The 15,469-nt window shown below is 36.1% G+C and overlaps 1 protein-coding gene across 1 annotated transcript in view; it reads left to right on the plus strand.

Moving 5' to 3' along the window:
• Nucleotides 1-15,222, plus strand: part of LOC311083082 (FSD1-like protein) — a 56,133-nt gene extending 40,911 nt beyond the window's left edge. Inside the window, exons 8-10 of the mRNA XM_084114339.1 lie at nt 6,700-6,909; nt 12,456-12,629; nt 15,083-15,222. Of these exons, the coding sequence (XP_083970465.1) occupies nt 6,700-6,909; nt 12,456-12,511 (266 nt within the window). The 3' untranslated portion in view covers nt 12,512-12,629; nt 15,083-15,222. The remainder of the gene's footprint in view (nt 1-6,699; nt 6,910-12,455; nt 12,630-15,082) is intronic.
• Nucleotides 15,223-15,469: the final 247 nt, after the last annotated feature.

Here is a 15,469-nt window from a genome sequence, read left to right on the forward strand (position 1 = left end):
GAATGAAAACATCCTGCAAAGTTTTAAATCTGAAAGTTCACCGTATATAAAGTTACTGTCTTTCAAAAGTAAGAGTCGACTCTTCAGTCAATGAAATGAATAGTTTTTCAAATGAGTCATAATCCGTTTCGTTGAGACGTCGAGACGAAACATTCCCATGCAGACGAAACATTAGCGTATTGCGCACGCAGACACAGGGCTGCCAACTCTCACGCATTGAGTGTGAGACTCACGCAATTGACACTTTTCACACGCTCTCACGCCACACATCCATTTTCTCACGCACAGAAAAATTGCGGAGCAAAGAGGTACTTTTAATATTAAACTAATTCTCAGCTCTTAGATTCCGTCAATTTTATTACGAAATTCGGACAAAAATACGTTTGGCGCTTGTAAATGTGACGTGACAGATCGCTGAGCGCCTCAGTTCAAGTGCACGTTTAAGTCAAGTGCTTGGTTCGATCATCTGTTACTTTTTTATTTAAAGATGCAGTACAACTTACCGAAAGTATACATAATATCGACCAATTAGTGTTTTTCAACCATGGAAAGAGGTCAATATAACAGCAGGAGAACAATTATGTCAAATAACGTTACATTTACCTCAGGAAAGCCATTTAACGACCATAGCATGTTAATTGAATAGAAAAAATAGCTAGAGAGGAGATTTTGCTGAGCACTATATTACATATTTATTATATTTTTACTTATGTCATTAAATAATTGTTATTATAACAAAAACTGCATTATATTTAATTTGTTATTTTTAACCTTTAATAATACCAGCAGATTGGGCCCCCGGCCCTCTATGTTTACAGCATTAGGTGAGATTATTTTTTGTAAATAAAATTTAAAATAAACATGTATCCAAATATAATATTGAATAAAAATCGGAATCAAATCACAAGAATGAAATTGAAATCTTGAAATTTTTGTCAAGCAATAATAAAAACTGTATCCTACTGTAAACATTGTAACATGTTGTCACTAAACTTCATAAAATTCTATTTAGTTACCAAATGTTTTGACAATCACAATTAAAAAAAAAAAAAATCTCACTCCAAGCTAAACTCAAAAGTTGGCAGCCCTGAGACACCAGGGAAAACTTGAACCTCAAACCGGCAGCTGATTCCTGTGGATACTGGGTAGCATCATGTTGAGAAGACCCCGTGCTCAATGTGAAGGTAAAGCCAGTTTTTTTCACTGCCCAAGGACGAGCATGTGAAGAATCAGTGGTTAAAATTCATCTTTACCACGATATCACAGCAGTATAATCCTAAACTTTTGCTGTATTGCCTTTATTTGACTGACGGCTGCTTCTCAAATCTCGGAGTTCAGTGCAGGATTCGCAAACCGCTTTTACTCTTGAAAGATGGTGTTCAGAATACTTAGTTTTGAGTTTTATATTGTGTAGGTCTCCTGCTAACTAGCTAACTCACGTTATCACTGTCTTACTGAAATACTTCTGCTGTTGTGGGCCACTGTTACCTAAAACTGTGTCTATTAATGCAGATCGTCTGTCGTTCTCACTACTTTGAGGAAAGATTAAGCATGGAGCAAGATTGGTTTATGTTACAGTCATTCACGCTAGAGCTCAGCTAATGTATGCACTGTCATTGATACAGTTTCCACATGTTCACCGCAATAAATTAGAAACATACTCTGTAAATAATAAGTATAAGTAAAATAATCGGTTTGTTGATGGACATGCACTTTATGCGGATGGTGAGGAATTACAGTTGCAACATCCCATAATGTACCTCAAACTGAGTAGTGTATCACTGAACCATCAGAGTTGTCCTTGCGATGGAGGTTCGGGTTGAATGAACAGTTCTTCCAGTGTTTCATCATTGGACTCGCGCTCTGATTGATATGGTAAAATCGACGTCATTGATCATTACTGTTTAGTTTACGGGGTAGAAAGCCTCAGGACAAGCAGAGCTGACGTTCTTATGGCAATGGGCATGTAGACCAATCACAACAGACTGAGCTGTCTGGCCAATCAGGAAGGAGGGATTTAGAGAGATTGATTCATCTGACGAATCGTTTGAGAATCACTGAAAATGTGGTGATGTGCAAATGTATATTATGAGAAAATTAAACATTTCTTTGACCTTTGATGCACGTAAACCTGTTGTAAGAGACTCTGAAACAACATTAGGAAACTTTAAAATAGCATAATAGGGGCACTTTAAATGATAAACATTATCAGAGTTCTTAATTAAAGATGCATTGCTGGCAAATGACTTAAAAAAGCATTTGTTTCGTGATTTTGAGTTTAAGGGCCAGATTTATAGCCTGGCAAGCCAGACCTACATCAAGATGTTGGGTCTGGCAACTCTCCATAGACACGGCTCAATCCGAGGGGCGGGATAAACGGCTGTCTTTCAAATTCCCTCTGCACGCAATAGGACAGCGCTTCAAGCAACCAGAGCGTGTTCCCAGCAGCGGAGCTAACGTTAGTTGATAGAGTCAACTTTTGCCATATCTGGCCGGCAAAACTACGAACACATCTTCCTTTTATTAAGAATGACTTAAGTGCCGTTCTATGCTCTTTTCTCAAAGAAAAACCTAACTCCAAGTCCTCCAGAGTCGCGGACAAAGCCGATTCGAAATATGTTCGCCAGCAGCAACAGCTCTTCATTGTTTTCAAGTGGCAGGGAACCGTCGCAACTCTGTCGTCATTATGTTAAGCCCGCCCCGCCTACTCTATACACGACGTGATTGGCCTGACCCAATTTAGGTTTTTGCAGCTCGAAAGTCAATGGAGAGTTGCTAGACTGCCCTGGCTGCAAAATACATTTTGCTGCCGCTAGGGTGCGTCTAGATTTCTAGGCTACCAGATTTACAGATAATGTGCAAATTAAAGAACAGATGCAGTAGCTCATTCATTCATTCATTAATTATGACCAACACAATCTATGAAGAGCAGCTCATATCAGCATAGGGTCGAGGATATTCAGGGGCAGGTTATCTGCTAGCAATACATGTGAAGTACATAAAAAAATCACGTGGCTTGGCAAACGATATGTTCGGATAACGTCTTACTCTGGCATATTAAATAAATGAAGACGAGTGGAGAAAATTCCCTCCCTTCTACCACATAACAATGCCACAAATACCAGTAAATTGACTAGCGCAAACTTTAGTAAATCACATTGCATGATTCATTTAAATACTGTCAATACAATTTTATGTCTGAAAGGGAAACTCCTACAAATGCATATGCAATGTCAGCCGCAAAAATAACATGCATTTTCAGCTCTGATGTTTCCCTGCATTTCTTCAGTACTTCTGGCCTGAAGTCTTAAAATTGCACAAACAAAAAAATCAATATTTTAGATTGTATTTGCATGTGTTATGATGAGCTCTGCTGATTTGTGGCTCATCATATAGGGTGAGCGCACTGACTTCTTGCTCATCTGCTCTTGTGGTTTGAATCTGTCATGATGACTCTGCTCTTTTGTGAGTCACTCTGGCTCACAGGTCTACAAATGCACCAAATTTCGTCAGCATTTTAAAAATATCACTGTAAAATAGCACCCCTCTCAGCTCTGATATTACAGTTCAGGAAGAGGATTCGGGTAGTGCATTTCTGATTGGCTTTCTAAACGCTTCAACTTTTCTGCTAAATCTTTCTGCCTCGTCACTCATGAGCCACCTTTACATTTGACGACCCCTGATATAAATCTCTGCGTTTAAGAATCTCTCTGCTTCTGTGTCCTTATGACACCAAATGACACATTTCATGAATATTCATTTTCTAAAACTGACATTCCCAGGTAATCTTCCCAGACTGTGCCAGTTTAATATTTGCACAGATATTGTTCCATTGCCTGGTATTCATTAAAAAATAATTTGGAGTACGATTTAGTCAATCAGAAACAAAGGTACTTTACAATACTTTTATTTTATTTATTTATTTATTTTTTTTTTTTTTTTTTTATTCTCCCTTTCCATGGTTTAACTTTTGGAAGAAAATAGGGTGGGGGAAGTATTGTTAAGTAATGTAATGTAAAATGAGAAGACATCTTTGTAATGTTGTATACATGTGATTTGAATTCAGTTTTGTCTTTCTCTTCAAAAAGCAAAAAATAAAAATAAAAATATATATATAATTTTATATATAATATATATAATATAATTTTTTTGGAGATTTAGCCTGCATTGAGAGCTAATTTCTGCAATGTCAAAACTTGATATGGTTACTTCAGATAAAAATATTCAACATCATTTTAACAGTTAAAATTCTCAGTGCATTGATTGGATATTTCTTACATAATTGTAAGTTTGATCATCCTAAAATGTGTGCAACGTTGCAAAATTCTTCTTGCTCGATTGACATGCATAAATGAACGTGACACATTATTTGACAACTTGCAAAAATACAAAATACAGAATCTATGTTAATGTTAAATGTGTGGAGATTTAACATCACACATTTTCTGATTTCCTGACCTTTCAACATTGTCTGGCACATTCTGACATCTGCAGAATTCCCCTTATGAAATAGCATCAGCTGCTAAAAATATAGTGATATAGCCAATGACAGATCTGTGCTTTTAATACAAGCAGGGAGGATCAGAGTGACCGAACAGCGTAACTGCAATAGAGCAAGTGAAGAGTGGTGTTATTTACGACTGGATGTTATCTTTGGACGGGGGTCTTTAACAGGTTATTTAGGATACGAGATGATCTCACACACACAACATGATTTTAGAACATATTTTAGTATATATAAATAGAATAACTCTCTATTAATGTGACCACCTGGTTATTACTCTGTCCCGCAAAATCACATCTACGTCCTACAACAAAGCGGGACACGTGTGAGAGAGATGCATTTACTACTATTATACTATGTAAATATTGATTTACATTAGTTGGAAAGCATATTTTCATGCTGGATAATAACTATTTAAATTGCCAATAAGCTTTGTTGATTGTGACCGGCTCTGTGACTGTCGATCAATTTGTCCAGGTTTTACAATATACAATATCAGAGATACAATATAATTTACTCTACTGGACCTATTCAGTCTGCTAAATATAATGAGGCTAGATGGTAAAAATCAGTTTCCTTAATTAGCAACTAGTTTATTTTCCTTCCTTCACAAACAGTATTTTCAATCACACAGTATTAATATTTCTATGTTACAAATATTCAAATTATCACAGAAGTACTGGTATAAAAGTTTATAGAGGGTATATGAACACTGATGTCTGCGATCAACATTGAGTAAATCATCTTTTAAAAGTAAATTGACCATATTCACAGAACATTCGTAAAAACTTCCGCAAAAATATAAAAGCCAGCTGGAAAACTTCCGGTAAAATGTTGTTTGTTGGTGTGGTGGTATCTTCAATGTCCTGAGGTAGCTTTAAGAACATCAATAGTGTAATGCTTAGTTTATAAACAGAAGTCACTTAAATAGTCAGACCTAGCATTAGTTTAGTTATTTAAACGCAAGATGACATAAAAAAGACACGTCTCTCAGTGTTCCTACTCAGCAAAATTCAGTTCAACTATCAGTTTTCACACTTTGGTGTGAAAAAAGCATCAACCCTGTAAATTGAAGATCTATTGTGCACTTTAGTTAGATTCATTGAACAAAATGGGAGTTTTCACAAGTGTGCCGAAATCATTGAGCTTGCGCTGCACTGACGGACGGCTTCTGTGATTATAGAGGTGCTCGCTTTCAGTGTAATTCATTCGCAAGAAAAGTTACTGTTTTTCATGAAACTTTTGTGAGTACTTCATACTTCACCTTGACAAAATTAATTTTTAAACCTAGTGATTTTATAATGTTTAATATTTATTCAAAAGTGAAACTAAATGAAAAAATATTACAGGAAATGGCTTATATGAGCCAATAAATGCTCCTCTGCCGCCATCTACATGTTATAGTGGTAATTAATGTCTTTTTTTTAAATAAAAATGTTTCCTATCAAATGTTGGATTTCCTACATCTTGAAACGTTCAGTTTTACAAATAGGGACAATCTCAGAAGGATGAAAAAATTCTGTTTTTGGTCATCACATTAAAAACAACAATTTAAGTGCTGGTGTGTGTGTCCAATTACAGACACTGTGTTTCTTATTCAAACGTTCCCATTAGCTTCAAGTCAATAAAACTGGTTTAATGGCAAATTAGGTATGTGTGATTACTGCATGAAAATATAAATACAACATTAAAAAGTCAACCATTGATGGTTTAGTGTAGATGTACAGTGAGGACAGAGGACAGCTAAAAATGCCCAAGCTGGCTTATTGAAAACCAGGAAGTAACCGTGCAAATGGTCAATTAATGCTTCAAATATAAAGATTGTATCAATTCCATCATTACGCCATTAAGTGGCGACAAGTGACTGTTAAAAATGCATATTTGTCATTGAATCATTCTTTCAAGAGATGCGTTAAAAAAAGCTGATTCATCCAGTCTTTATGAGTGAGTCATTGAATCATTCACTCAACCCGATTTTTTAAAAACATTTTAAAAAGACTGCAGAAATTAGCATTTTTTCAGAACCTCTAATAAATTACATGTTATTTTGTGTAGTTGTCTGCTCAGACTCATGGGAACATCATGATCTCTATTTGAAACACACAAAAAAGTGATTCTCAGTTTATCCAGAATCGTGCAGTTCAAGGTGATACAGTGAGTATGCATGAAAACACTCTGTTGTGATCTTCCCCTAGTGCCAAGAGCCCCGGAGATCGTGCTCGGGGACTGTCTGGTGATGGATAATGAGGTGACCGTAAGCTGGAGAATGCCGATGGAGGACAGCAAGATCGACCATTACATCTTAGAGTACAGAAAGACCAGCCACAAGGGTCTGCCGCGTGTGAAGGACGAGCAGTGCTGGGAGGTGCTGGACGACATCAGGACCACTGAACACACACTACAAGGTGCTGATGGCATTGTGCAGCTGCAGAGTTGCTTTAGCACCATTGATGTAAGGAATAATTAATGACGGGATGCGTGGTGCATCATGGCCGTTACAGCTCGGGTGTGCATTATTTTCAATAATTCAACGGCCCAATCTTATAATTCAGCAGTCAATTATTCTGCTTATACTACGGTTACCACAACACAAGACATTGTTCAGATGTTGTATTTCAAAACATTTTTCAGGTTTTTGTCCTTTAAACACTCTTGCATGTAGGAGTAATTTCTTATGCATGTCATCCCATGCCTCCGTTGCTTAATCCAAAGCGTCATTTTAGAGCTAGTAATGGAGGCTTGAGCCACTGATAGCAGACTAATCAAGTTATTAATGCAGTTATAGAGAGAGAGAGATTGATTAAGCGTGTGTGAATTACCTGAGTCTGTGCGTCTCTACTAATAACGAAACTGTAAGTTTATCTGCTTCAAGAACAGCGCTGTTATTACCTCACTAGTGAGAAATGTCATGTAGCTTTTAAGTTGCTAAACTATTTTACTGATAAAATCGTCAGAGCAGCGCTGACAACACGTTTCTGTGCGAGTGTGTGTCTGAACTGTGTGTGTGTGTGTGTGTGTGTGTGTGTGTGTGTTTTTTTGAGTGGGAGAAAGAGAGTATGTGCTTACCGTTCATAATAAAATGTCATTTTGTGGCAAAAAACATGGAAACAATTTGACGTTTTTATCCTATTGTTTACTAAATTGTTTTTGCTCGATCAGTGTCATTGTGGGTTTTGGTTCTTTTGCTGTTGTCAGCTGCCTGGAACTACTTTAGCCGCGCGTTTCCCTGAAAATAATATAATAATAATATGCATACTATTATAGGTTTTGTTCATATTTTGAATTAGATTTTATTGTTTATTAACTAAAACTAAAACTTCACAAAAACTATATAGACCAAAAAACGAATAAAAATGACAAAAAACTAAAATCTAAATGAACTCAAATTAAAGTTAATTTAGATTTTAGTTTTTTTGTCATTTTTATTAGTTTTTTGTGTCTATATAGTTTTTAGGAAGTTTTAGTTTATTTAGTTTTAGTTATTTTACTACTTCAACTAAAATAAAATAAAAATGAAAAATTTTGTCTTGTCAACTAGCTGATATAAAAATATGTTTGTTTTTTCTGTTTTATTTTAGCTAATGTTTGTTTTATTTCAAGTAATGAAAATTTTGAAAAGTTTTAGTTAACAATAATAAAATTAGCAGTTATGTGCTGCTTTTCATGACCTTGTTTAAAATAGTCTACATTTTCCACTTTTATGCACAAGGAAAACGGTCTATTCTATTCATTCGGCAGGGTTAAGATTTGACTCCAAATTCATGAACTTCCGGGTACGAGCATGTAACAGAGCAGCCGCAGGTGATTATTCGGACCCGGTCACCTTGGAAACTAGAGGTAGGGTATTGAACTATGTAAAATCATTTTCAATCAAATCAAAGATCGGTGCAACATCCATTATTTATACTTGGTTCGGATTTAAGCCGTCCGACGAGCAGCAGCAAACTATATAGACAGAGTGTGTGGGGTAACAGTTCGGTAAGTTAACACACGACTAATCCGTTCTACCACTTCAAATTCAAAACGAAACATATCACTGAATACCAGCGCGCGTGTATTATTCCCAATATATCTTAGTGGTGTAGCACATAATCTCTGTCTGCGCCCGATTTTAAGAATCGTTGTTGTTTCTTTTTAACTGAAAAGACATCAGTTAGACAATATTCTAATTTTAAATTTGGGGTTTCATAAGCTCCAAGCCATAATAAACATTAGACCTACTCAAGTCTCTGCAGCTGGGTGTACTTAAATTTTATTTATCTGCAAAATTATGTTGTATACTTACAGTTTTGCACAATATATGTTCTCAAAACTACATACACCCTTAAAAAAAAAAAAACATTTAGCAGTTGTTTAGCAGGGTCTGTGTAACCTGTTCTGAAATGGTTTTATTATAATATATATCGTTATCGCAAGAGGCTGCAATATATATCACAATGTGGATTTTAGGCCATATCGCCCATCCCTAATTGATAGCCTATAGTAGTTGATAATAACATAGGCCTACCTAATGTTGCCTACGGACGGTAACATATGAGCAGAAATTACTAAACAAAAGCTTATTTGATGTGGCAGTATATTCTACAGTAAAAACTGTACCCAAATCTAGTCAACAAAATGTTGTCTTTCATATTTCGCCTGACTGTAACGTTGTTTTTATGAAATATTAGGGCTTATACTACAGGGCCGTTGAATGCTTGAATCTGATTGGTTGACAAACGTTCTAAGGTGTGCATTATTTTCAGGGAAACGCACGGCTAAAGTAGTTCCAGGCAGGTCTTGACCGCATTACAGTTCCATATCACTTCGCGTAGTCAACTGTAATAACGGAAAATAGGATACAATTCATAACAAGAAAAAACATTTAGCCCCATGCGCTTGATCTGCAATTTTCAATGTCTAGCTTCACAATCAATGGAAACATGCAGTTTAATTTGAATAGATAAAGTATATAGTCCTATATAATCAATAGAAAATTAAACTGAATATAGGCTAAATAAATGGATAGTCTGCAGCACGGATTTTTATTGCAGATAATTTAACAAATAAATAATTATTGATAGGCCAACTTGTTAAAAGGGCTTTGTGTTTCATTTATTTGGCTAGTCTACTGTCATCTGTCAATAATAGGAAAAAAAAAAGAACGAATTAATTAAAACGAATTGAATTAATAAATAAAAAATAATAATGACGCACATGCTTTTCTGTCTCATTATTGCATCATCTCTCTCTAAACTGCATTAATAACTGCATTAAGCCGGGGACACACTTTAAGGCCGGTTATGAATGTAATTTGATACTTATTGATCATGTCCAAACGCGTGTTCAGCGCATTCAGTCTGTGTTCAGAGTCGGTGTTTAAAATCTGCAGTCGATGAAAACAGTCAGAGAATGTGTCAGCTAGTCGTGTGTCCCCAGCATTAGTCTGCTATCAGTGGCTCAAACCTCCGTTACTAACTCTAAAATGACGTTTTGGAATTAGCAACGGAGGCATGGGATTAGATGCGTAAGAAATTAGTCCTACATACAAGAGCGTTTTAATGACAAAAACTTTACAAACGTCTTGAAATACATAATCTGAACAATGTTTCGAGGTGTGGTAACTGTAGTATAAGAGGAATAATTGACTTCAGGCCGTTGAATTATTAGAAAAATAATGCACACCCGAGGTATAACGGCCACTCCGCTTCGCGTCGTGACCGCATTACCACCTCGGGTGTGCATTATTTTTCTAATAATTCAACGGCCTGTCGTCAATTATTCCTTACATATAAATGTTAATTTGCAGTTTAATACGTTGCTTATACAAATAGCCTACATTTTATTTCAACATATTTCAGTCGATTTTTACTCATCTCAGTATAGCAATACAGTTTGCTAAAACATCATCATTCATTCACACACAGAAACGCGATTTAAATTTAAACTGTCTTTTTGCGAGCTATGGTAAACCGCGCGCATCTCTGCCGTTCATTCATTCACACACAGAAACGCGATTCACTTGAGAAGGAAAAAAAACTTACTACAGTATTCCTCAGCTCAGTATTCCTCATGAACTGAGAATATGTTTTTTATATAAATTACTTCATTTAAAAGAAGAGAATTCAAGCTTCATGCCTGTGTGTCTGTATGCCTGTTTGACTGAGTATTCGCTGAGTTATTGTTCATTTTCGGACGCGTTTCAGAATGGACTTCACTGACAGAGAGAAGGCAGAACTCGCTTCGTGTTTATTTTTCTTTATTTGGCAAAAAGCACAGCACTTTGTTTTTATTGTGAGTATACACAAAAATAATACACATTTAACAGAATCGATTGATGTATGAAACTTGTTTGTAATATCAAAGTCAAATGCAAAGTTAATATGCAAAATGAATCTCTTTTGAATTGATAAAAAAAAAAAGCGAGCCTATCGCGCCGGCGCGATTGCCGACCTCAGGGGGACAATTTATTAGAAACAACTTGTTTCTAATGAATATTTGTATATATTTCATATTGACAGCATTATGTTATTTATTTCTTAAGTGTCATGTTTATCTCTGGATTAGGCATGTGCCGGTATCAAATTTTCATGCTGCGATTAATTGATTGAGCTTTTATCACGGTATACGGTATTATCACGATATTTTAATTGCTCAAGAGAAACGGATGGATTGGGAGGGGATGTAGAAAAAAACAACAACTTGCATCACAATAGGTGTAATTGTGATTGTCAAAACATTTGGTAACTAAACAGAATTTTACACAATTTTCACGATTTCAATTCAATTCTTGGGATTTGATTTCAACCTTGATTCAATATTGACTCTTTGGATAAATATTAGGTAGGCTACAGTAGATAGCCTACATGTTAATTTTTCTGAAGAAAAAATATATCACACATAATGCTGTAAACAGAGGCTACAGAGAGCCGGGAGCCCTGTCAGCTGGTATTATTAAAGGTTAAAAATTAACAAATTAAATTAAATATAATTTGGTTTTCATTATAATAACAATTATGACTCAAGTAAAAATGTAATACAAATGTAATATAGTGCACATATTTAGCAAAATACTCCTCTCTATAGCTATTTTTTCTAGTCAACTAACGTGTTGGACATTAAATGGCTTTCCTGAGGTAAATGTAACGTTCTGTGACATAATTGTTCACCTGCAGTTTTATTGACCTCTTTTCGTGGTTGAAAAAGACTGATTGATCAATATTATGTATGAGGCATAAATACCTTTTTGGTAAGTTGTACTGTATCTTTAAATAAAAAGTAACAGATGATCGGTTTACTTGAACTGAGGCGCTACAGCGATCTGTCACGTCACATTTACAAGCGCCAAAACGGTATTTATTGTCTGGATTTCGTAATAAAATGGACAGAACCTGATAGCTGAGAATTTTTTTCATATCAAAAGTAACCTGCTCTGTCTAGTCTGTCGAGTGTCAGTGTCCTCTTTGCTCCGTGATTTTTCTCTGCGTGAGAAAATGGATGTGTGGCGGGAGAGCGCGTGAAAAGTGTCAATTGCGTGAGTCTCACGCTGAATGCGTAGAGTTGGCAGCCCTGCTTTTAGAAGGGGGATAAATCCTTTATTTTACTGTCTATGGATAAATCGTCGGCGGCGTTCCTCCTTCCGCCATGCTTCTTCTCCTTGTGAGGATTGTTTACATTAGACTAGAGTGCGCACTGAGCCGCATGCACACAGAGCTTCATGTGGGGATTGTTTACATCAGAGCGTGCACGTGTTTCGCCCAGCATATACGCAGTGTTTGTTTGAGCGGTTGATGGAAAATAAGCTAATGCGTGTTCTATAAAAATAAATTATGATCTATTATTTTTCACGGGATTTTGAAGTGCCCGCGATAACAATATCGTGCATATTCATTACAGCGATTTATCGCATTACCGAATACCGGCACATGTCTACTCTGGATATAGGCTTAATGTGTGTCATTGTTCTCTACAGGTTGGATGATTATGGTGTCACAGATGAAGGTTGTGCTGCTCTGGCTTCAGCTCTGAGATCAAACCCCTCACACCTGAGAGATCTGAGGCTGTCTGAGAATAAACTAGGAGACTCAGGAGTGAAGCTGTTAAAGGATCTGAAGGATGATCCACATTATAAACTGGAGACACTATGGTAAGAATAGTTTTTAACGATTTTTATCATCATATTTTCATTTAAAGTTCAAATGGCTGATTTACTCACTAGAAATATAAGTAAATTGGACCAGGTTCAGTAACACCACGTGTGTGTGTGTGTGTGTGAATATGTTGTCTGAGATCATCAGAGTCTTAAATTCAGCTTTAGTTTCTGTAGATCTCTGAACTCTAAACTGTTTAATATGAGTTTAATTCTGCTCATACTGTTGTGACTGATATTATGTGACTAATATTAATGTTATTTTCAGCTTTTCCCCTTTAACTGTCTCTATAGGCATCTTTACACAGCCGAGTTAAGGCTGCTCTAAAGCGGCTCTGTGTCTGCTCAAAGTTCTGTGTAAAGACACAATGCCGCATAAAAGCAAACTTAAATTATGACGGGTCTGACCCACCTCAGCCCCTAGTATCAAAGATGACTCTGATATTGTTTTGGTCAGGGCTGGCCCGCGGAATAGGCAAATGCTAGGGGCGCCACTCATCCATAGGGGCGCCAAAATGAGTGAACGAGTGAATTATTATTATAAATTTTTTTTTTAATAATACTATTTTAAAACCATTAATTCGAAATACTACCAAATAAAGAAAAAAAGAAAGAAAAAAAACCTCCACAAAAACGTAACTAAGTCCCCCGACTCCGGTCCGGCACATCAATCTCCCCCGCCCAGCGAGTGCTTGAAGTGCGTCAGAAACAGAGCGCGCGCGATCAGTTGTTGGTCATTTGTTGTGTTGCGTCGTCTTTCGCCGCATCCAGTGTAGACAGCATTGCTTTTGTTTGAGGGCACTTAACACACTCAGGCTCCCCTGTAGAAACGGGCCTGCAGCTCGCGCCAGCTCTAGACACGGTGAAAGTTCCTGATTGTGACGGATGGCCGAATTTGCATGACACATTATAAATTAGCATTATAGTGTGCGATAGATACAGTGCCAAAAAGAAGAGAAGTGGATAAAAGGGGATAAAGACAGAGGTAAAGTGATGTAGTGAATGAACAGTTTATCTTATTGCATAGTAGTAAGATACTATAATTTAATGGCAGTAATTTTTACCTTAAACTTTATGCTAGCAGTTGTTCTGAGTTCTCCAGAGGCCCCAGACAGTGGGATTTTGTAACAATCATGTCAGTTTTGTTATCACTTTTTTTAATTAATGTTTTACTCTACAGTCGTGCATTTTTGGGGGGGATATATGGCATTTAAAAAAAAATATTTTTCCAAAATTAGTAATGATATTTATATACAGGTTTATTAAAAATAGCAAAGTTTTATGTAAAATTCACATTAAATTTTTATTGTAAAAAAGTGCTATAAAGATAATGGGGACTTGACTTGAGTGCTAGATGTAATGCTCTTGCTATTTGTGCGAGAATCAAGAAGTGGAAGACTAAACATATCGGCCTAGCTCCATATTGTTTTAGCCACATTAAAAAATGTCAGCCAACAAGGGACAATAAAGTAAAAGTGTCCTGTACTCACATCCTGAAGCAAACCACCAAAATAACAGAGTGGTCGACGTTTGTAATCAATTGGCTTTCGCCGTTTGTAATCTTCCTTTGAAGAGACTGGCAGATCAACGCGCCGCTACATTTCTCTCAGATACGGTAAATGCTTATTCGCCGTCACTGTGTTATATTATATTCCAAAAATCATCTTCTTGAGGACGATATTTCACCCACACACGCCCTGCCTGAAACGCTAACGATAGCAGAATTGTTCTTTCTGGCTCTTTGAAAAAAAGAGAAAAAAATCCTGTGGTGATCGACCCGGTGTAATAATTCATAATTTCTTTGTAGCAATTTTATTAAGAAATAGAAAATAGCTATCAGTGCCACAGAATTATGACAAACATCAGAGCGTGAGATCGCTATATCACGCAGAGGAAATCTAAAATTCTGTATTTTTTATTTATCTTTAGTTTTATCTCTTTGTCTATTTAATTACTTTTAAATTCATTTTATAACACTCTGTTAAAACTGTAGTTTTAAAATAGTAATGTTCAAAGTATTATTTCCCACGATTTTAATTCCTGTGTAAATGCATTTATGTTCTCCGTGTCAGAGAAGCAATAAACGTTCTGTGTAAATGCACATTTTGTGATTTTATGCCGCTTCAGATTTGGTTTCTGTGCCGCTTCTTCTGTGTAAAGACGCCTTATGTGTGTGATAATCTGAGATTTGGGTTGTTATTAACTGATATTAAATGTGTAATGGAGTGTAATGATCATTTCTGCTGGTTCTGTATCAGCTGTCCGTTGTGTGAAAGTGACCTTTCATGTGCTTTTGATTTTGTAAAGTGACTTTGAGCATCAGATAGAAGCTATATGATCATGCCTGAGAATGAATTAATATAGATTATCTAATTAGTTTTCTTATGAAAAGATGTGACAGACGTAATATCTCATACTGCATATGTGACTGTTTGTGTGTTTTATTTTAGGTATAGATGACAGTCTGATCTTCTGATGATCATCTGATGGTGAATAAGGATCCACTACAGAGACTCACAGTCAACAGAATCAACAGAGACTGAAGATACAGTGACTTCACTGTTATAAATTAAGACTTCATTTAGATTTCAACAATCCTCTGACAGACCTGATGAGGCGGCAGCGAAACACCTTTTATTTCACAGCAGCAAATTACAGTTTCTCATTCATAGACCATTTTATTTGTATAAACGCACAGTAACTCAAAAAGCTCTGAGTTTTATTAGAGTAAATAAAGAGCCTGAATATCTTTGTGTTGTATCAGCAGAGGGAGACAAAAAAAAATTAAAATACATTTTTCATAATTATAAGAAGAAACAGTTCAAGCTCACTTTTAG

The sequence above is a fragment of the Abramis brama genome (genome assembly GCF_963993115.1).
Source record: "Abramis brama genome assembly, chromosome: 5".
NCBI classification, from domain to species: domain Eukaryota; kingdom Metazoa; phylum Chordata; class Actinopteri; order Cypriniformes; family Leuciscidae; genus Abramis; species Abramis brama.